The following is a 21,482-nucleotide window of genomic DNA, read 5'->3' as shown; positions in this document are numbered from 1 at the left end:
TTTTTGGGGTCATGTCAGAAACAAATTAACGGCGATAAACGAGGGATGATTGTTGATGAAAAACGGCAGCGGAAAAACAGCTGCAGGCTTGATAAATCTCATTGCGAGCGCTAAATATATTTGCATCTCCTCCTTCCGGCATAATCAGCATATATTCTACATAGTCATGAAGACAGAAACACTAAATGGATTGTGCTTTTTGAGAGACGCAATCATCTGTGCACAAACTTAGATCTATCAAGTTTGGACGTGTTTTATTGCATGCAAACCTTTAGTCGATCAGGCCCAAAGTCAAGGGTGTTAAACTCAAATACAGAGTGGGCCAAAGTTTAAAACTGAACAAAGCCGCGGGCCGAGCTTGAACAAATTAACCTTTTAATAGGGACCCAAACAAGTTTTGCATTCAATATTGAACAAGCAAGGCTTATATAACTTTATAGTGACATGCAAAATCGAGTTGCAATTATTAATAATAATAATTGTAAAATATCAATGGCATGTCAAATAAAATTGAAATAACAATTGAATGCCTCTTTTCTATTTGCAGCCTTCCGAGGTAAATGTCCAAATAAACTTTTTCCACAGGCTAATAATAAATTTGAAAAAAAATAACAATGAATGAATAAAACATTCAAACCTTGAAGTAGCAAGAGAAAGTGCAGGAATAAAACGTTAATTGTTGCTCCGTTTGCTACACTGATTTGCTTTAACATTGAATATGGAACAAAAACGCTTATATAACTTAGTGCAAAATCAACTTAAAAAAAAAAAAGGTATATTAAATAAAATTTAAATAAAAAATGTAATGCCTCTTTTCTATTTGCAGCCTTCTGAGGTAACGTAACTATCAACATTAACTTTTTCCACGGGCTAAAAAATTCGAAAATAAAATAAGAAGGAAGACCTTTTTACTGCTCAGTTTGCGACACGCTGATCTAATCTGATGTGCCCAAGCCAGAAACCTGGGATCTTTTCTGGGATGCTTGTTCATTCATGTCGGGGCTCAGGTGGGCGGGGTTGGGGTTTGGTGGTAGCTGGGGGTGTATATTGTAGCGTCCCGGAAGAGTCAGTGCTGCAAGGGATTCTGGGTATTTGTTCTGTTGTGTTTACGTTGTTTTATGTGCGGATGTTCAACCGAAATGTGTTTGTCATTCTTGTTTGGTGTGGGTTCACAGTATGGCACATATTTGTAACAGTGTTAAAGTTGTTTATATGGCCACCCTCAGTGTGACCTGTATGGCTGTTGATCAAGTATGCCTTGCATTCACTTATGTGTGTGTAGAAGCCGTATATATCATGTAACACGGGCCGGCACGCTGTTGGTATGGAGGAAAAGATGTGACGACAGATTGTAGAGGACGCTAAAGGCAGTGCCTTTAAGGCACGCCCCCAATATTGCTGTCCGGGAGGAAATCGAGAGAAATTCGGGAGAATGTTTGCCCTCGGAGACTTTCGAGAGGGGCACTGAAAATCGGGAGGGTTGGCAAGTATGAGTATTAGCGGTGAACGCAGTGTTACAGCGGCACCGCCGCTGTATAATACCGGCGGGCCAGCTCTAATGCTAATTTGATATTGCCGCGGGCCAGAGTTTGACACCCATGCCCAAAGTGTTATATGTTTTCCAGTGTTTCTGTCCATTTTTGCCACATTAAGCTGTACAAAACGGACCATATTCTGTGTATTTCAAGGCCATAGAGCAGGACATAGCAAGTCGCCAGAGCAGCATCTCAGCCATGAAATCCAAAGTGAAGAAGTTCGTAGAAACTGCCGACCCCTCTGCTGCGGTCCTCCTGCAGTCTAAGATGGACGCTCTCTCGCAACGCTTCTCAGATGCCTGCGACAAGCATAAACAGAAAGTTTCTCATCTGGACCAGCTGAAAGACAAAGTGGAGGAATTCGAGAGCGTTGCAGATAAAGTCCAACAGTTTGTCCTGAAACGTACCCAAGATCTGCATGAGACGGACGGGCCAGGGAAAACCTTCGAAGAACTCTCCGAACTAACACAGGTCAGTGGAGCACCTATTATTTACAGTGCACTCTGGCTGCTACAGTATAGCCGACGCTAACAACAACATATGTCATCTCATTCAGAAAACAAAAGCTGAGATGACTGAACATTCCAGTGATTTGGAGAAGTTGCAGACGATAGCCAAGGAGCTGTGTGAAATAAGCACCGACGGGAACAGAGCGCAGATCCAGAGCAAGATGGACGATCTGTCGAACATCTTCAGCACCTTCAAAGACACCGTCAAAGAAAAGTAAGTGGAGTTTCATCTAAATGGCAGTATTTCCTCAATAGCTGCAAGTGCTCACTCAGGCAGACCAAGTCCACCAAGCCAACATGGCATCTGTAAAGCTGATTTTACAGTCAATTTAAAAATTAAGGGGCTGCATGACTTTATTATGGAGCATTTAAGACAAAAATCTACTGAAGACTTTAACACTGGACCATGAAAAGAGGTAATGAACCCTTTTTGGTACCTAACCTAAACCCTCTTTATCACTATAAGGTAGTTAAACCAAACAACCAGAAAACTAGAAAAACATTTTTTTTTTTAAATGAATAAAAGTATAATAGAATAGTGTTAATAATATAGTATATATTATATCTATAATAGGGGTGTAAAAAAAAACGTATTTGGAACGATTCTTAATCGATTAAAACAATCCAAAAATTATATAGTAGAAATAAAAAAATATATATTTTTTTAATTTCAATTTTTAAATTTGTATATACGGTATAGCTCGGTTGGTAGAGTGGCCGTGCCAGCAACTTGAGGGTTGCAGGTTCGATTCCCGCTTCCGCCATCCTAGTCACTGCCGTTGTGTCCTTGGGCAAGGCACTTTACCCACCTGCTCCCAGTGCCACCCACACTGGTTTAAATGTAACTTAGATATTGGGTTTCACTATGTAAAGCGCTTTGAGTCACTAGAGAAAAGCGCTATATAAATATAATTCACATATACATTTTTATTTGTATTTATTTATTTTGTTTTTATTTATATATTTATTTTTTTCAATCTGTCCTGTGCAGCCACTCAGGCAAATCATTTTGTTGATGTAGATGTTGCCTTTCTTGTATTTGACTTTATTAAATGTTTGGGAAGCATTTTAATAAAAAGAAAAAATGGGTTTCTTTAATATAGAAATTGATCAGAGCTAGTTTATGTAGTTAATCATAGAACTGGCATTCAATGTTATAAAAAAAAAGTATAGAATTTGAAACGAGAATAATTTTGAATCGAGATACGATTCTGAATTTAATTATTACCCCCAAGATTCAAATTGAACGAATCTGTTGATGCCCAAAGTTTCACAGCCCTAATTTATGATATGAATCATTTTAAATTAATTTTGACATTGTTTCAGAAATGTATTTTCTATGAATAAAGAAAGGCCAGGGAAGTTCATTTATAAAGCACAATTCGTACACAAGACAATTCAAAGTTTTTTTTTTAGATGCATACAATTATAAATAGGCAAATAGAATTATTAAAAAAAACAAAATCATCATAAATATTATCATAATTTAATTGTAATCAAAAAGTGTAAGTAAAGTACTTTCAGTTGCCGTGTCCGTAGTTAAATAAAAATGTTTTCAGCCTGGATTTGAACATTGCTAACATTAGTATGCTGATTATATAAATACAGAGGAAAAAAACAACAAAAACTAATCAAAGTATTTCAATGACTGGAAAAAAAGTTGTTTGAAAAGAATCAAAAGTTTAATGTTCACTGATTGTGTATCTAAATTGCAATATACCGTATTTCCTTGAATTGCCGCCGGGGCGCTAATTAATTTAAAACCTCTTCTCACTCCTGCGCTTACCAAAGGCATGCGGTAAAAGTAAGCATGGGCTAATTAATTTAAAACCTCTTCTCACTCCTGCGCTTACCAAAGGCATGCGGTAAAAGTAAGCATGGGCTAATTATTTTAAAACCTCTTCTCACTCCGGCACTTACCAAAGGTATGCAGTAAAAATTTGAGTGTGATGTAAGCTTGGACCTTAAATCCTACTGAATAGCTCTTTATCTTCTTCCCTTTATGCGATTTCAAATTGCATGTATTGAAATCAGCCTCCTCCATTTTGAAAATGACGACAGGGGAAGTGTCACTCGTGACGTCACGTGTTTGACCAGGCGGTAATACTAAGCATGCGCTAATTATTTTGGGAAACGAGTTTGACCCGGCAGTATTGCAAGGCAGGCGCATACTATATGCCCTGCGGCAATTCAAGGAAATACGGTACTCTGTGTATGATTTGTTTGTGTAAAAACAATAAATAAAAACGGAAGGAAATCTGTAAAAAAAAAATTTACAAACATTTAACATTGTAGTTAATTATAGTTTCTCAGGTAAATAAAAAAAACAGCCCTAGTAACTACAGTATATGATGAAATACAGTGACTTTTTTTTACTAACATCTATGTTTATCAAAAAAAAAAAAGCATCAAAAAGACACACATTGATATTCGGTAATACTAAGCATGCGCTAATTATTTTGGGAAACGAGTTTGACCCGGCAGTATTGCAAGGCAGGGCATACTATATGCCCTGCGGCAATTCAAGGAAATACGGTACTCTGTGTATGATTTGTTTGTGTAAAAACAATAAATAAAAAGGGAAGGAAATCTGTAAAAAAAATTTTTTACAAACATTTAACATTATAGTTAAATTATAGTTTCTCAGGTAAATAAAAAACAGCCCTAGTAACTACAGTATATGATGAAATACAGTGACTTTTTTTTAACTAACCAAAAAAAAAAAAAGCATCAAAAAGACACACATTGATATTTTATGACTATCTTTCAGGGAGGGGGAGGTATCGTCCTGTAAAGACCTTCTGGGCGAGTTCAGGACGGCAGCCAGTGCTCTCAGCGAGTGGCTGGAGGAGACTAACAAGAAAGTGCCTGTGGCCCAGACAAGTTGCAGTGCTAAAAGTCTGGAGACGGATCTCCAGCTAATCACTGTGAGTCCCCGAATGCATCAAATCATGCAATTTCCCATCACTCCTAGCTATCCTCTCCAAATAGTCATCATCACGACCGTCAACAATGACAGATGGAGGCGTCAAAATCAATGTTTTATCTCTCTTTAACGACCAGCTGCCATTGATCTAACAGTACGCATTTTGACTGATAAACCTTTCAAAGGGATTATTGGAAGAATGGACGTCCAAAGGCCCTGCTGTGCAGGACTTGAACAACAGGGGATCATCACTATGCAACCACATCGCTATCCTCACATCTCCTGCCAAAGCAAAGATACCTAATAAGTCAGGTAAACATCAGCATACTGAATGTCAGTGTTAGTGTGCGTGTTGGTTAGTCTTTCTGGGAATGGTGTTCTGTACTCAAGCTTTGTCTTCATGTCTCTGTGTTAGCCCTTACTAATGGTGGTGGTCCAGCGAGCCATTCGTACTTAACCAATAAAGGTAATCAATTCTATTTGGTTACATTCTGACTTTAATAGGTTTGGATGTATTGTAGCACTGGACAATGTATTGAGGCTTTGCCAGAAATACACACAATTAGCCAATATATCGTAATTACTGAGGTAGGGCTGGGCGATATGGACGAAAAAGTATATCTCAATATGTTTTTACTCAAACACGATATTCGATAAGTATCTCCATATATTTTCCAGTGAAAGTATACATATAAAGAGCGAGATTCACTGAAATTGAAGTGAATGACAACTGTACTGTAAACAGCCAGTGGCACTTTTTTTTTTTTTTAACCCAGTTAGTCGAGATGGGTATTAGCAGCACAGAAAATAATCTGTTTAAGGAGCACAAAATTACATAACATAAATAAAATAGAATAGTATTATTTCTACGTAAAATAAATAACATCCATCCATCCATCCATCTTCTTCCGCTTATCCGAGGTCGGGTCGCGGGGGCAACAGCCTAAGCAGGGAAACCCAGACTTCCCTCTCCCCAGCCACTTCGTCTAGCTCTTCCCGGGGTGCGGCGTCTTCAGTAATGCGGACGTTGTACCGATCCGTTGTGGTGAAGAAGGAGCTGAGCCGGAAGGCAAAGCTCTCAATTTACCGGTCGATCTACGTTCCCATCCTCACCTATGGTCATGAGCTTTGGGTCATGACCGAAAGGATAAGATCACGGGTACAAGCGGCCGAAATGAGTTTCCTCCGCCGTGTGGCGGGGCTCTCCCTTAGAGATAGGGTGAGAAGCTCTGCCATCCGGGAGGAACTCAAAGTAAAGCCGCTGCTCCTCCACATCGAGAGGAGCCAGATGAGGTGGTTCGGGCATCTGGTCAGGATGCCACCCGAACGCCTGCCTAGGGAGGTGTTTAGGGCACGTCCAACCGGTAGGAGGCCACGGGGAAGACCCAGGACACGTTGGGAAGACTATGTCTCCCGGCTGGCCTGGGAACGCCTCGGGATCCCCCGGGAAGAAGGAAAATAAATAACATAGTTGTGCAAATAATACAAAATGTATCAAACTCAGATAAAAAAATACATTTGCAGGCAGGCACTTTTTAATTCCCAGTTGACAATCAAATCAATCAATCAATGTTTACTTATATAGCCCTAAATCACTAGTGTCTCAAAGGACTGCACAAACCACTACGACATCCTCGGTAGGCCCACATAAGGGCAAGGAAAACTCACACCCAGTGGGACGTCGGTGACAATGAGGACTATGAGAATCTTGGAGAGGACGAAAACAATGGATGTCGAGCGGGTCTAACATGATACTGTGAAAGTTCAATCCATAATGGATCCAACACAGCCGCGAGAGTCCAGTCCAAAGCGGATCCAACACAGCAGCGAGAGTAACGTTCACAGCGGAGCCAGCAGGAAACCATCCCAAGCGGAGGCGGATCAGCAGCGCAGAGATGTCCCCAGCCGATACACAGGCAAGCAGTACATGGCCACCGGATCGGACCGGACCCCCTCCACAAGGGAGAGTGGGACATAGGAGAAAAAGAAAAGAAACGGCAGATCAACTGGTCTAAAAAGGGAGTCTATTTAAAGGCTAGAGTATACAAATGAGTTTTAAGGTGAGACTTAAATGCTTCTACTGAGGTGGCATCTCGAACTGTTACCGGGAGGGCATTCCAGAGTACTGGAGCCCGAAATGAAAACGCTCTTAGACTGTCACACACGTACGGTTCTGGTCAGCGCCAAGTAAGTGAGTTTACTTAATTGTGCGGCTATGATCTTCCTCACTTCGGCATATATTTTTGGCAGCATTTCTCGTGTGGAATATGGCTTGGCAACTCAAGAACAGTTTTGATTTGGGCTTACATGGTAAACAATTCATATTAAAGCTGCGAGCAGCGATGGACGGGACCGACTTTTGCTGGTGTTCCCTGCCTTTACCCATTCAACATATCTTTACCCGCACATTACCTACCTTCCCTGCATCCTGGGGTCACACTGGTGCTTCTTTCTTTCACCCATACACGCTGGTGCTTCCTGCCATCACCCAGACAACTATCTTTACTTGCATATTACCTACCTTCTCTGTATCCTGAAGTCAACCTGGTGCCTCCTTTTTTCACCCAGTCAACATATCTCTACCCGCACAGTACCTACCTTCTCTGCATTGTGTGGCCACGCTGCTGCTTCCCGCTGTTAAGCGGCCATCTTGAGACGGCAGCAGCATCAGCGCAGCGGTTCTTTGAAGGCTCGTAAAATCAAAACCGGAGCAGTTAGAAAAATTCTTTCATCAACTTTTAGTCAGAAGGGTTCAATCTCTTTCCTGTGCTAGTTTGAAGCCGACACAACAAACACACTCAGAGGAGATAATGTTTGAAAAAAGGTGACAGGTTTCTTACAAAACTTTTGTTTTGAGGGGGTAATTGCCAACTTCCTGTTGATTTTTGCTGAAGGATCTAAATGAATGAAATGTAGGTATAAGTGAGACCTACATATAGGTTTTTGTTTCATGTCTCTACGACATTTCTACCGGAAGTTACAAGCAGTTTTGTCTGTGTTTTCTTCCTAGGACCAGTTTTGTCTGTGTTTTATTCTTAGCGGGTGCTACAGCGCAATTTTGAGTTTTGGGGTTTGTTTTTATTAGATCGCAATTTTCGCCAGTCCTGATGTTTGTGTCCAGTTTGGTGAGGTTTGAAACATTTTAAGGGGGTCAAATTACAGCTCAAATATGCAAAAATTACATTTTTTAGGAAACTTTTGTTTTGAAGGGGTTTTTGACAACTTCCTGTTGATTTTTGCTGAAGGGTGTGAGTGTATGAAATCGAGGTCTAAGTCAGACCTACATAGATATTTAGTTTCATGTGTCTACGACATTCCTAACGGAAGTTACAAGCCATTTTTGTGTGTTCTTTCCAAGGGGGCGCTAGAGCGCAATTTTGAGTTTTGGGTTTTGGTTTTTTGATTAGAACGCAATTTTTGCCAGTCCTGATGTGTGTGTCAAATTTGGTGAGTTTTGAAGCATGTTAAGGGGGTCAAATTACAGCTCAAAGATGTGGCGGAATAATTATATTAATAAAACCTTAGAAATACAATAGGATCCTCTGTCCCAAAGGGACATTCGGTCTCTAATTAAGGTTTTATCCAGACGCATTCATTCGTTCAAATGTGGCCAAGTAGACGCATTGTGGGTTTCCTGGACGTCGTCTATCTCGCTAAAAGAAAAATCTAAAGAAGAGAATCCCTTTGCCATCTTCCACTAGTTTTTTTAAGTATGTAAATCGCCCGCTTGAATATTCCTTTCTTCTTTTCTACGACTCTCTCGTCGTCATTTAGGATGTCTGTTGTGATTTCCCTTCTTGGTTCCATGACCCGCCCTATCTTGCTTCTGATTGGCCAGTCCCTAATGTTTTGCCCTAATCTCAACCAATCGTGAGTCATCATAGTAAGGGGGGTTTAGTAGCGAGTGGGAAGCGGGGAAGAACAAGGAACACAACAAATAAGCAGTGTTTGGTCATTTTAACATGAAATCAATTATATCGATATTAAGATATTTGCCCAATTCATAGCTTGTATAAAAAAAAATATATAAATATATTTTACAAACTCGATATATCGCCCAGCCCCATACTGAAGCAAAGAAATGCAAATGTTGATTTTGAAAACCGGAAGCAACCTTGTACCTTGTCCAGTCCTGATGTGTTGTTCTATGCATGAACCTTTGCATAACCCCAAACTTATAGCAAATAGATTGTATGTATTATATAATTTTATGCCTGCATGTGTGTAAAGCAGAGAACTAAAGAGATAAAAAAAATGCAGTTGCCATATTGAGTTTTAGGTTTTTCAGGTAAACATCAAAGCTATTTCACATACATAAAGGGCCACATTAAATATAATACAGTAGGCCTAAATATTCATTAAAACAAAGCATAGCTTTTATTAAAAATAAAGTTAAAGTCCCACACACACTAGGTATGGTGAAATTATCCTCCGCATTTGACCCGTCCCCATGTTCACCCCCTGGGAGGTGAGGGGAGCAGTGAGCAGCAGCTCCGGAAAGATTTTGGTGATTTAACCCCCAATTCCAACCCGTGATGCTGAGTGCCAAGCAGGGAGGCAATGGTTCCCATTTTTTATAGTCTTAGGTATGACTCGGTCGGTGTTTGAACTCACGACCTTCCAGTCTTAGGGCAGACATTCTAACCAAAAGGCCACTGAGTAGGTCTTTCAACAATTCAGCATATTTAAGTATATTCTATAGTCTTGGCGACTGAAACATTACACATATTTTAAACAATAGCATTGTGTTTGAATACAGGAAAATAAAACACTGTACTTTAATCAAGTGATTCTTTAGTTTATCACTAGATAGAGCCAGCATACCACAAGAGGTACACGTACCACACTTTAAGAATCACTGATTTAAAACAATTATGGAATCTACTGTATTTGTACATTCATTGGATTTAAGAGTTAATTTACATACATACAGGGTATAATTTGTAAATTAGTACACACACATCATAAGTACCAAACTGTGGCGGCACTCACAGATCCTTTTATTGTGATCCTCAGAGCTGATGACAATTCAGCAAAACATGTCCTTCGTCAACGAGGGCTACTCCAGTCTGGGTGACGCTCTGAAGAGTCAAGCGGCCCAGCTGAGTGGAGCTGTGCGCGAGCTGAAGGACGCCAAAAAGGAGACGGACAACATGATGACGTGGCTGGAGGACATGAAGAAGACCACAGCATCTTGGAAAAATGGAGCCACGGAGAAAGACGCTGTTAAAACTCAGCTTGAACAGCAAAAGGTGCTAAGATGTTTGTCTATACAGTAAATGAGCTACAGGCATTTGATTTAAAATAGTCCAGACCGGATTCTCAAACAGTGCGAGTACCCCTTGGTGGTACGCAGGCTCCACTTGTGGTGAAAACATACACGTGTAGAATAGAGTGGAACCCGCTAAAAGGCCTACTGAAATGAGATTTTTTTTATTCAAACGGTCCATTCTATGTGTCATACTTGATCATTTTGCGATATTGCCATATTTTTGCTGAAAGGATTTAGTAGAGAACATCGATGATAAAGTTTGCAACTTTTGTTCGCTAATAAAAAAGCCTTGCCTCTACCGGAAGTAGCAGACGATGTGCGCGTGACGTCACCGGGGTGAGGGCTCCTCACATCCTCACATTGTTTATAATGTGAGCCACAAGCAGTAAGACCAATTCGGACCGAGAAAGCGAAAATTTCCCCATTAAATTGAGCGAGGATGAAAGGATATTGATGAGGAAATTGATAGTGAAGGACTAGAAAAAAATTTAAAAAAAAGTGACGGCTCCGGGCGCCGGGAGTGTGGGCGTTTCAGATGTAATTAGACACATTTACTAGGATAACTCTGGAAGATCCCTTATCTGCTTATTGTTTTAATAGTGTTTTAGTGAGATTGTAAAGACATACCTCGAGGTCGGATGGCTGCGGTGAACACGCCAGTGTCTCAGAGAGAAGCCGAGGAGCCAAGCTCACAGCTGCCTTTTTTGACAGCTACTGCAGGAGGACGAATAATCCACTGATGTCTCCGGTAAAATATATATCACAATTTTCCCTTCCAAAAACATGCTGGTTGACGTAGAGAAACATGTTCGCTTGACCGCTCTGTGTTAAAGCTTCACAACAAACAAAGAAACACCGGCTGTGTCTCGGTGCTAAAGACAGCTGCAATACACCGCTTTCCACCAACAGCATTGTTCTTTATAGTCTCCCTTATTAATTGAACAAATTGCAAAAGATTTAGCAACACAGATGTCCAAATTACTGTGTAATTGCGCCATGAAACGAGACGACTTTTAGCCGTAAGTGGTGCTGAGCTAGTATGTCCCCTCCAGCCCGAAACATCACAAACACAAGTCATCATTCCGCGACGTTTTCAACAGGATACTTCGCGGGAAATTTAAAATTGCAATTTAGTAAACCAAACCGGCCGTATTGGCATGTGTTGCAATGTTAATATTTCATCATTGATATATAAACTATCAGACTGCGTGGTCGGTAGTAGTGGGTTTCAGTAGGCCTTTAAGTTGGTTCCACTTTTGTCAACATTTCATTTCTGGCCCAAAGTGGTAATTTCAATGAAAGATGGGTCCGTTTATGTCAACATATTTTGTACTATTGTAAACTTCCTCATTATTGATAAGTAGAGTGAAGCGAAAAGAGCAACGCCAACTACAGTCTTGATACACAGCATTATAATATGCACACGATGACTTCCTGGTCATAGCTTCAAAATAAAAGCATTGCATTATTTACATGGATTTTACCACAGTTTTACCACTGGAAGAAATGCAGTGGGGCAAAAAAGTATTTAGTCAGCCACACATTGTGCAAGTTCTCCCACTTAAAATGATGACAGAGGTCTGTAATTTTCATCATAGGTACACTTCAACTGTGAGAGACAGAACGTGAAAAAAAATCCAGGAATTCACATTGTAGGAATTTTAAATAATTCATTTGTAAATTATGGTGGAACATAAGTATTTGGTCAACCATTCAAAGCTCTCACTGATGGAAGGAGGTTTTGGTTTAAAATCTCATGATACATGGCCCCATTCATTCTTTCTTTAACACGGATCAATCGTCCTGTCCCCTTTAGCAGAAAAACAGCCCCAAAGCATGATGTTTCCACCCCCATGCTTCACAGTAGGTGTGGTGTTCTTGGGATGCAACTCAGTATTTTTCTTCCTCCAAACACGACGAGTTGAGTTTATACCAAAAAGTTCTATTTTGGTTTCATCTGACCACATGACATTCTCCCAATCCTCTGCTGTATCATCCATGTATCCATTCTGGTATAAACTCAACTCGTGGTGTTTGGAGGAAGACGAATACTGAGTTGCATCCCAAGAACACCATACCTAGTGTGACACATGGGGGTGGAAATATCATACTTTGGGCCTGGATTTTTTTTCACATTCTGTCTCTCACAGTTGAAGTGTACCTATGATGAAAATTACAGACCTCTGTCATCATTTTAAGTGGGAGAACTTGCACAATCGGTGGCTGACTAAATACTTTTTAGCCCCACTATAACAAAATTATCGTAGAAGCTATCTTATATAGGAGTATGAATTATCCCATGAAAAAATATGTTCAAATTTAGACATACAATGTTAGGTTTAACATTTTTTTTCATGTACATTTATTTTAATGTATTTTAATAAAAAATATATATTTCTAAAAATCTAATTAATTGCATTTTAAATGTGGATTAATCATGAGTAATCACAGGTCCTTACTCGCTTGCATAATTTAAATTATTTTAATAAAAGACTTATTGTCAGAATGTCATCCTGTAATATTTTTTTAAATGTTCTACTTAAAGCACATCAACTATATCCTAAAAACCTGCTAACGGTTTTATATAAAGTCCCACAATTTCCCAGCAAGTGCATTAATCAAATACTCTTTGCTCATCTTTACACTGACCTCATCACTAAACTAACCACCCGCAATACGGATGAAGGAGCGTGTGCAGTCAAAACAAATTCCACATGATTAATGCAATTAATTTTTTTCTGATTAATCACACAAGTTAACCCATTATTACCCTTATTCATTTATAGTGGCCCACTGTTCTATGTAAATGTTTGGTTTGGATTTCAGTTATGTCGACTACCGCTTTTGTGGACAACCGCTTATGTCGAGGTCAGTCAGCCAGTCGGAGGCGTGTCGACATAAACGGGTCCCAAAGTCTTTGTACAAATACAAATGTAATATGCTGAAATTGTCACGCCTGTAAGTTTATGTTTTGGTTTTGGCCAGGTTATGTTTAGTTTTTTGGACATTTAAGTTCTGTCTTGGTTTGTTTTCGTCTCCATGCCAACTCATTACTTTTCACCTGTCATGTCACGTCCCTGTTCTCAGCCTCACCTGTTTTCACTAATCGTCATAGCTACTTAAGTCACTCTTTTTCTTGTCTGCTTTCTGGGATCTTCACACTCACACACATGCTACCCATGCTGCACCACCTTCATGCCCTCGTCCATAGTTCCATGCCGTGTAAGTTTTTATATTCATGCCATTGTGCTAGTTTTGTTTATAGTTCATTATTATTCATGCCAATCGAGCAAGTGTTTTTGTTTCATGTGTGTAGTTTGCAGCATTTATGCTAGTCTTTTGTTTGTTCATAGCCAAGTTTCTGTACCTCCCTGTGAGCGCCCTTAGTTTGTTTATTTTTTATTATAGTGTTTAAATAAACAACCATGTACTCACGTCCACGCCTCGCTCGTGCTGATTCTCATCTGCTTCGAAGAAACAATCCACGTCCAAGCCATGTTGTGACAGAAATATTATTGTCTAACTACATCATAAGCCACAATTAGCAGTACTTATACTGTTTATATTATAATATTTGTCCCATTTGCTTAGGTGTTTGAAGACAACATGAAGCAGAAGAAAGATCAGCTTCACAAGCTGAGAGAGAAACTTCTCCACTTAATTGAAACGCAACCAAACTCCCAGGAGGCAGCCAAATGGAAGCAGATGTTAGCAGACATAGGTATGAACTGATATATATCTTTAATGAAATAACAATCATGTACGGTATATTGTCCGTTGTATAATCTCACACATCACTTGACTTTGAGTATCCGTCCAGGGTGTCGCCGAATGTCACATTACCTGCTTTCTGCAGGACACAAATTAAATTCACACATTTACACAGCCAAAGTGCTGCCCAGTGTGAGATTTACACACTTTATGCAACGATGCTGACTCATGCAGGCTAAATATAAACGTGATTCTACTCAACTTCTTAGATGCTGCTTGGGAAGATATCAGCGGCTCAGTGGTGGAGAGGAAGCAGCACCTGGAGCAGTCCAACAAGAATCTGGACATCCTCCAAACCACTCAGCTGCAGCTCGGCCAGTGGCTGTCGGAGAAGGAGCTGATGATGAGTGTCCTTGGGCCCCTCTCCATTGACCTTAACATGCTTAAAATGCAGAAGCAACAAGTCCAGGTAGACATTGTTGTATCATTCAGTTTCTTCACTGTTTTTTTTTAGTTTGTTCATATCAGGGGTCCCCAATTTTTTTGCAAATATGGGCTATATCTACATCAACAATGTGATTTGCCTGAGCTGATGGACAGGACAGATGTTTTTTAAACTTGGGATGTAATATAACATACATTCATAAACCTGGATGCATATGCAAAAGTGCAATACATTTATCTGTAGAGTAATCTATTTATTTATATCTGCACCTCATTGTTTTTTTCACTACCAAGAGCTAATGCAACGGAATTTCGTTCTTATTTGTACTGTAAAGTTCAAATTTGTATGACAATAAAAAAGAAGTCTAAGTCTTATGGACGCGGGCTTGCCGGATTCGTTTTTTATATTGCTATTTTAGAAGGACAAGCGGTACGGATAGATGGATATTGTTATTTAAATGTATCGTTATTACTAATATTAGTTCACTTGTTGTGGTTTATTATATACTATTATATATACTATGTTTTTTTTTTTGTATTTAAAGTTGAGTTTTGGTAGTGCAATAAATACTTAATGTTAACAAATGATTGTGTAAATAATTATTAAATTATAATATCAATATAAAAAAAACAATTTAATTTTGTTTTGTCATAGTCATCCAGCCCTACAATCAACACACTAATCACCATCCACAAAAAATATTAAGTATTATTTTATTGTCCACAAAAAAGATAAACAAAGACCACAAAAATGTAACGTTTATTTGACATAAACTCTTGAATTTATTTAATCATTCTAAAAATTTCTCAGGAAAAAAAAATACTGAACATATCAAAAATATACAGAAATAAAATAAACAATCATTCAATAAATAGCTACATTGTACAAAAATACCACTTTTTTTCAGTAAATGAATAAAACACTTTTACTCCTGTAATATTAATCCTTTTTTGATTATTTTTAAAGTGGATTTAATACTTTTTTTTTTTTTAAACTAAACATATTTTTAATGTATGCTGTAAAATGTAACCATGTTATGTTATTTAATATAAAGCATATCTGAGCAAATAAACAATTCCATACATTCAGTCCGTTAATGAACTCCCCCTCAAAATAAATATATACAATACTGTATTTCTGATTTTTTTAAATTAGAACTACCAATATAGTATGCTTTAGTTACATGTATTCATCATTGTTTTAATGCATACCTTATAGTGATGCATGTGTTGTACGTCAAGTACTTACAAAGGCCTTGCTCAAAGGTTCATTATGTATTCAATTTCATATACATTTTACATTTTCTTTTAATCAGACAAAACATTTTGGTGTATAAGACTGAATTTTTACCTAAAGCCTTGTCACACGCCTGCACTCTGTGCTCTTGTTCTGGGATGCAATGCTCATATTTGCTCTACCCTTCGTGCAGATCCTCCAAAATGAGTTCAAAAGCCGAAAGCCTCAGTACGATCAACTCAACGAAGCTGCTTCTGCCATCTTAAACTCGTCGGGTAACCATGACCCCTCGAACAGTAAGCAGGTGAGGGAGCAGCTCACTGCCGTCACTGAGAAGTGGCAAGGTCTTATGGGACTGCTAGACCGGCGCGATGACCTCATCGACCAGGCTGTAGCGAAGACGGGAGAGTTCCAAGACCTGCTTAGCACTCTCAGCCAGACCGTTACTCAGCTTGATGGTCAGCTTGGCAACCATCAGGCCTGCAGCACCCAGCCCGATGCCGTGAAGAAGCGTCTGGAGGACGTCCATAATATCTCGGTTCAGCTGAGAGAGGAGAGGAAGAAGTTGAAGCAGGCTGAGGGCATTCATGCAGAGCTCACAGCAATGGTGACTGAGGACTACCTCAAGGCGGACTTAGCCAGGCAGTTGGAGAGTGTCAGCAAACCTTTCAGGCAGCTGGAAGAGAAAACAGGTTTGTTATGTTTTGGATGACAGATCCATTTATTTGATCATAACAGTGTGCCTCCAGTATGAGTGCATAACAAGAGTTTCTGTGCAACTTTACTTTTAGTATAACTCATATTACGTCATGTGACTTATGTTTTCTTCCTGTCTGCATGCAACTTCATGTATATAATTCTGATCATAATAATAATGGTGAATACAAACAGCTAATTATTAGAATAACTACGATAATGGTAACATTTGTATTTAATTATGCTAATATTACTAACATCAGTGGTACTTTTTGCTACAATACAGTGGGGCAAAAAAGTATTTAGTCAGCCACCGATTGTGCAAGTTCTCCCACTTAAAATGATGACAGAGGTCTGTAATTTTCATCATAGGTACACTTCAACTGTGAGAGACAGAATGTGAAAAAAAATCCAGGAATTCACATTGTAGGAATTTTAAAGAATTTATTTGTAAATTATGGTGGAAAATAAGTATTTGGTCAACCATTCAAAGCTCTCACTGATGGAAGGAGGTTTTGGCTCAAAATCTCACGATACATGGCCCCATTCATTCTTTCCTTAACACGGATCAATCGTCCTGTCCCCTTAGCAGAAAAACAGCCCCAAAGCTTGATGTTTCACCTCCATGCTTCACAGTAGGTTTGGTGTTCTTGGGATGCAACTCAGTATTATTTTTCCTCCAAACACGACGAGTTGAGTTTATACCAAAAAGTTATATCTTGGTTTCATCTGACCACATGACATTCTCCCAATCCTCTGGTGTATCATCCATGTATCCATTTTGGTATAAACTCAACTCGTCGTGTTTGGAGGAAGAAGAATACTGAGTTGCATCCCAAGAACACCACACCTACTGTGAAGCATGGGGCAGGAAACATCATGCTTTGGGGCTGTTTTTCTGCTAAGGGGACAGGACGATTGATCCGTGTTAAGGAAAGAATGAATGGGGCCATGTATCGTGAGATTTTGAGCCAAAACCTCCTTCCATCATTGAGAGCTTTGAATGGTTGACCGAATACTTATTTTCCACAATAATTTACAAATAAATTCTTTAAAATTCCTACAATGTGAATTTCTGGATTTTTTTTTCACATTCTGCCTCTCACAGTTGAAGTGTACCTATGATGAAAATTACAGACCTCTGTCATCATTTTAAGTGGGAGAACTTGCACAATCGGTGGCTGACTAAATACTTGTTTGCCCCACTGTACATATATATATGGCAGAAATTTTTATCTAGTGATTGTTGGCCCTGCGATGAGGTGGCGACTTGTCCAGGGTGTACCCCGCCTTCCGCCAGTGTGCAACTGAGATAGGCTCCAGCACCCCCCACGACCCTGTAAGGGACAAGCGGTAGGAAATGGATGGATGGATTAAGTTCAGGTTGTTAAGAACAAAGTAAATAATAGCATCAATCCATGATATAGAACACAGGTGTCAAACTCCAGTCCCAGGAGCCAGATTTGGCCCGCTGCTTCATTTTATGTGAAAATTCGAAAGTACTCCATCCTCATCACTAAATGTATTTGTTCTTTCAATTTTGAATGAAAAATTGCAGTACTGCATGCAATTGCTTGTCTTTCAACTTTAATATGCTCTGATCATGCAACAAACATTATATTAGCATATATTCCAAACTTTTTTTGGTCAAAATACAAATACATACTTGGATATCTGTATATCACCCTGATTTAGGACTTCCAAGCAAGCTATCCATCAATTTGTACGTAAAATGATATAATCACATGCATAGGCAATTCTGTAATAATACCTTGAGGCGATTATTGAGTAATATTTTTTTTTTTCACTGTTAGAAGAGCAGCCATAAATACAATGTGGCCCTCAGTGAAAACAAGTTTGACACTAAGGATATAGACTATAATAGTAATCTATAGCAGTGGCGATTGCTCTAAGACTGCAAGGGATGTTCAGCTTCCCCTGAAGTGCCAAAAAAAACTCAAATTTGTTCTTTTTGACAAATGAGATAAGATTATCAGATTTTTCAATAATGTTCAAGATGTTTACCAGGATTTTTCTTCCTTGTACTTTGTACAAACTTTGAATCTGAACAGTTTCATAAACTAGATCATACTTGTACATTGTTTGACTTCTGTACATAAACCATTCCATAATTTAGTCCCACATACTGGTATGCTACTGTATGCCCAATGCTATATGGAGTGACTTTTGGTCTCAAACAATGGATCAATAGGGGAACATACAGTGGGTTGGAAAAATGCTTGGCTTTGTCCTGCCCATCGGACGCTAAGCATCTCGAGAAGTATATGGAACGTGGGCTTGGCCTCGGCTGGCCTGGACGCCGGGCTTCTGCATGATGATTGGATGATCCATCTGAGGCTGAATCCTTTTTTAATTTTCAGCAAAATGAAATATAAACCACTGCCAGAGCATTTTTCAACTTTCATTACGTTGTTCCATGTTGATAAGGAGGAATATACAAACCTCTAAAGTCCTACTGAAATGAGATTTTCTTTTTTAAACGGGAATAGCAGGGCCATTCTATGTGTCATACTTGATCATTTCACGATATTGCCATATTTTTGCTGAAAGGATTTAGTAGAGACCATCGACGATAAAGTTCGCAACTTTAGATCGCTAATAAAAAAGCCTTGCCTTAACCGGAAGTAGCAGACGATGTGCGCGTGACGTCACTGGTTGTAGGGCTCCTCTCATCCTCACATTGTTTACAATCATAGCCAGCAGCAGCTAGAGCTATTTGGACCGAGAAAGCGATAATTTCCCCATTAATTTGAGCGAGGATGAAAGATTTGTGGATGAGGAAATTTAGAGTGAAGGCCTAGAAAAAAAAAAAAAGGTGAGGGCAGTGAGAGCGATTCAGATGTTTTTAGACACATTGACTAGGATAATTCTGGGAAATCCCTTATCTGCCTATTTTGTTGCTAGTGTTTTAGTGAGTTACATAGTACCTTAAAGTCGGAGTGGCCACGGGTGTTTTGACGCCAGAGTCTCTGAGAGAAGTCACGGCAATTGCAGGAGGACGCTGGCTCCTCCAGTAAGAAGCGACTTATTCCCACAATTTTCTCACCGAAAACTGCCGGTTGAAATGTAGTCGGGATCCATGTTCGCTTGACCGCTCTGATCCTTAGTAAAGCTTCACCTCCGGGAATTTTAAACAAGGAAACACCGTGTGTTTGTGTGGCTAAAGGCTAAAAGCTTCCCACCTCCATCTTTCTACTTTGATTTCTTCATTATTAATTGAACACATTGCAAAAGTTTAAGCAACACAGATGTCCAAAATACTGTGTAATTGCGCGATGAAAAGAGATTACTTTTAGCCGTAAGTGGTGCTGGGCTATACCAACCAATAACGTCACAAACACGCGTCATCATTTAAAATTGTAATTTGGTAAACTAAACTGGCCGTATTGGCATGTGTTGAAATATTAATATTATATCATTGATATATAAACTATCAGACTGCGTGGTCGGTAGAAGTGGGTTTCAGTAGTCCTTTAAGGGAGAGATTCTTTGTAAAATCCAGCATCTCTGTCATTTATCTGTTATGGGATAATGTTCCCCTACGTAAAAGACCTGCAGCTGCTACTGATCTATAGGTATGTTTAAGGTAAAATGCCAGACACTAATTTGATTGTCAAATCTAATGATAACTACATTCGCGTTTTTTGTGTCTCATGTCAGTACTTCCATATTTTCTCATGTAAGTCTTGTATGAAGTCTGTCTGCATTCACTAAGTCCCCTTTTTTATTTATTTCTTTTGTTGCAGCCAAACAAATTGAGCAGCTGAACTCGACCTTCGCCAGCTCCCAGCAATTCCATCAAACCTCCAAAGACTTCCAGTCATGGTTGGCTGAGAAGCTGCCGGACCAGTCGAAGCCTCTGCCCATCTCTGCCAAAGCTGACGTCCTTCAAAAAACGCTGGATGCGCACAGTAAACTGCAGGAGGCTCTCAGTGAACAGGAGGTCGTGTACAACACAATAGCAGGGGAAGGGGAGATGCTTCTGCAGAGTACTGACGGTGCAGAGAAGTTGGCACTGCAGGGGCAACTGTCACTTCTGTCTTCTAACTGGCAGGAAGTAAAGAAGAGCTCAGGGGAGCAGGTTGAGAAACTTAAAGCCTCTCTTCAGAAGGTACAGAAGTTTGAAGAACACAGAGAGAAGCTGAGGCCTTGGGTGTTGGAGTGCGAGGCCATTGAAGGTCGGATCAAACTTGCTGTGGAGCCTGCTGCCGTGGATAACGCTATCTCGCAAGTGAAAGTTCTCCAGAAGGATGTGGACAAGCACAGGGGGATGTTGGAGCAGCTCAACACCGCCGCAGAAAGCCTTCTTGAGGTGGCAAATACAGACACTGAAGAGATCAAAGACGAGGCGGCGAACATCTCTGAAAGGGTGGACAGCGTATTGGAAGGTCTTCAGAGCAAAAAGGAATCCTTGGAGAAGATTTCTCATGCAGTCAAAGAATTTAATGAAGGCTCCAAAGAGGCCAAAGCACATCTCGAGGGAGCTAAGAAGCTTCTGGCTGCTTATGAATCCCAAGGAGTGCAGGGACAAAGCAATAAGAACTTAACTAACATGAAAGCCCAACAGAAGAGTCTAGGGGGAGTGCAAAATCAAGTAGAACACCTGAAAGGCTTGGCAACGTCTCTTGTAGTTGACGTTCCAAACGCTGAGGGAGTGACAGACCTTTTACTTCAAGCAGACAGCATAGAACAAGAATACAGCACTCTAAATATGAAGCTGGAAGAGACTTGCCAGGTCCTGGAAGGTAAATTGCAGGGAATCGGGCAGTTCCAAAACAACATCCGTGAGATGTTCACCCGCTTCACAGACCTGGATGATGAGTTGGACAGCATGGCTCCAGTGGACTTGGACTTGCTGGTTCTGAAAGGGCAGCAAGACAGCATTGAGAGCTTCATCGTCAAGTTGCAAGAGCTGATGGTCAACACGGCCAACGCAGGGGATGGCTGTAAGAGGATGCTTGAAACTGACGCATCGCCTGACCTGTTGGGCCTGAAGAGAGACCTAGATGCTCTGAGTAAGCAGTGTGGCAAGCTCATGGACCGAGCCAAAGGCAGGGAGCGGCAGGTGCAGAGTACTCTCGTCAAGCGAGAGGAGCTCTGCGGAAAACTCCAGCTGGTGGATGATCAACTT

General features: G+C 40.0%; 1 protein-coding gene and 1 long non-coding RNA gene across 20 annotated transcripts in view; one reads left to right on the top strand and one right to left on the bottom strand.

The window, feature by feature from the left end:
• Positions 1–21,482, top strand: part of dst (dystonin) — a 299,316-nt gene that overhangs the window by 197,683 nt on the left and 80,151 nt on the right. For 18 of the 19 annotated variants that reach the window (XM_061910351.1, XM_061910367.1, XM_061910363.1 and 15 more), the window contains 10 exons: positions 1,689–2,006; positions 2,092–2,258; positions 4,815–4,971; positions 5,156–5,282; positions 5,386–5,436; positions 9,987–10,222; positions 13,834–13,963; positions 14,223–14,422; positions 15,828–16,326; positions 20,098–21,482. The exon at positions 20,098–21,482 is cut by the window's right edge and continues 84 nt beyond it. In XM_061910351.1, coding sequence (XP_061766335.1) covers positions 1,689–2,006; positions 2,092–2,258; positions 4,815–4,971; positions 5,156–5,282; positions 5,386–5,436; positions 9,987–10,222; positions 13,834–13,963; positions 14,223–14,422; positions 15,828–16,326; positions 20,098–21,482 — 3,270 coding nt within the window. The remainder of the gene's footprint in view (positions 1–1,688; positions 2,007–2,091; positions 2,259–4,814; positions 4,972–5,155; positions 5,283–5,385; positions 5,437–9,986; positions 10,223–13,833; positions 13,964–14,222; positions 14,423–15,827; positions 16,327–20,097) is intronic. The other variant, XM_061910348.1, reaches the window with a different exon arrangement.
• The window catches only part of LOC133559047 (uncharacterized), a 19,159-nt gene continuing 12,974 nt past the window's right edge, over positions 15,298–21,482 (bottom strand). Inside the window, exons 3-4 of the long non-coding RNA XR_009808079.1 lie at positions 16,257–16,310; positions 15,298–16,178 (exon numbers count right to left, since the gene is read on the bottom strand). This is a non-coding gene — a long non-coding RNA (uncharacterized LOC133559047). The remainder of the gene's footprint in view (positions 16,179–16,256; positions 16,311–21,482) is intronic.

The sequence above is a fragment of the Nerophis ophidion genome, linkage group LG09, assembly GCF_033978795.1.
Source record: "Nerophis ophidion isolate RoL-2023_Sa linkage group LG09, RoL_Noph_v1.0, whole genome shotgun sequence".
Lineage (NCBI taxonomy): Eukaryota > Metazoa > Chordata > Actinopteri > Syngnathiformes > Syngnathidae > Nerophis > Nerophis ophidion.
Note: the sequence above shows the minus strand (reverse complement) of the source record. Positions and strands in the feature narration are given on the sequence as shown.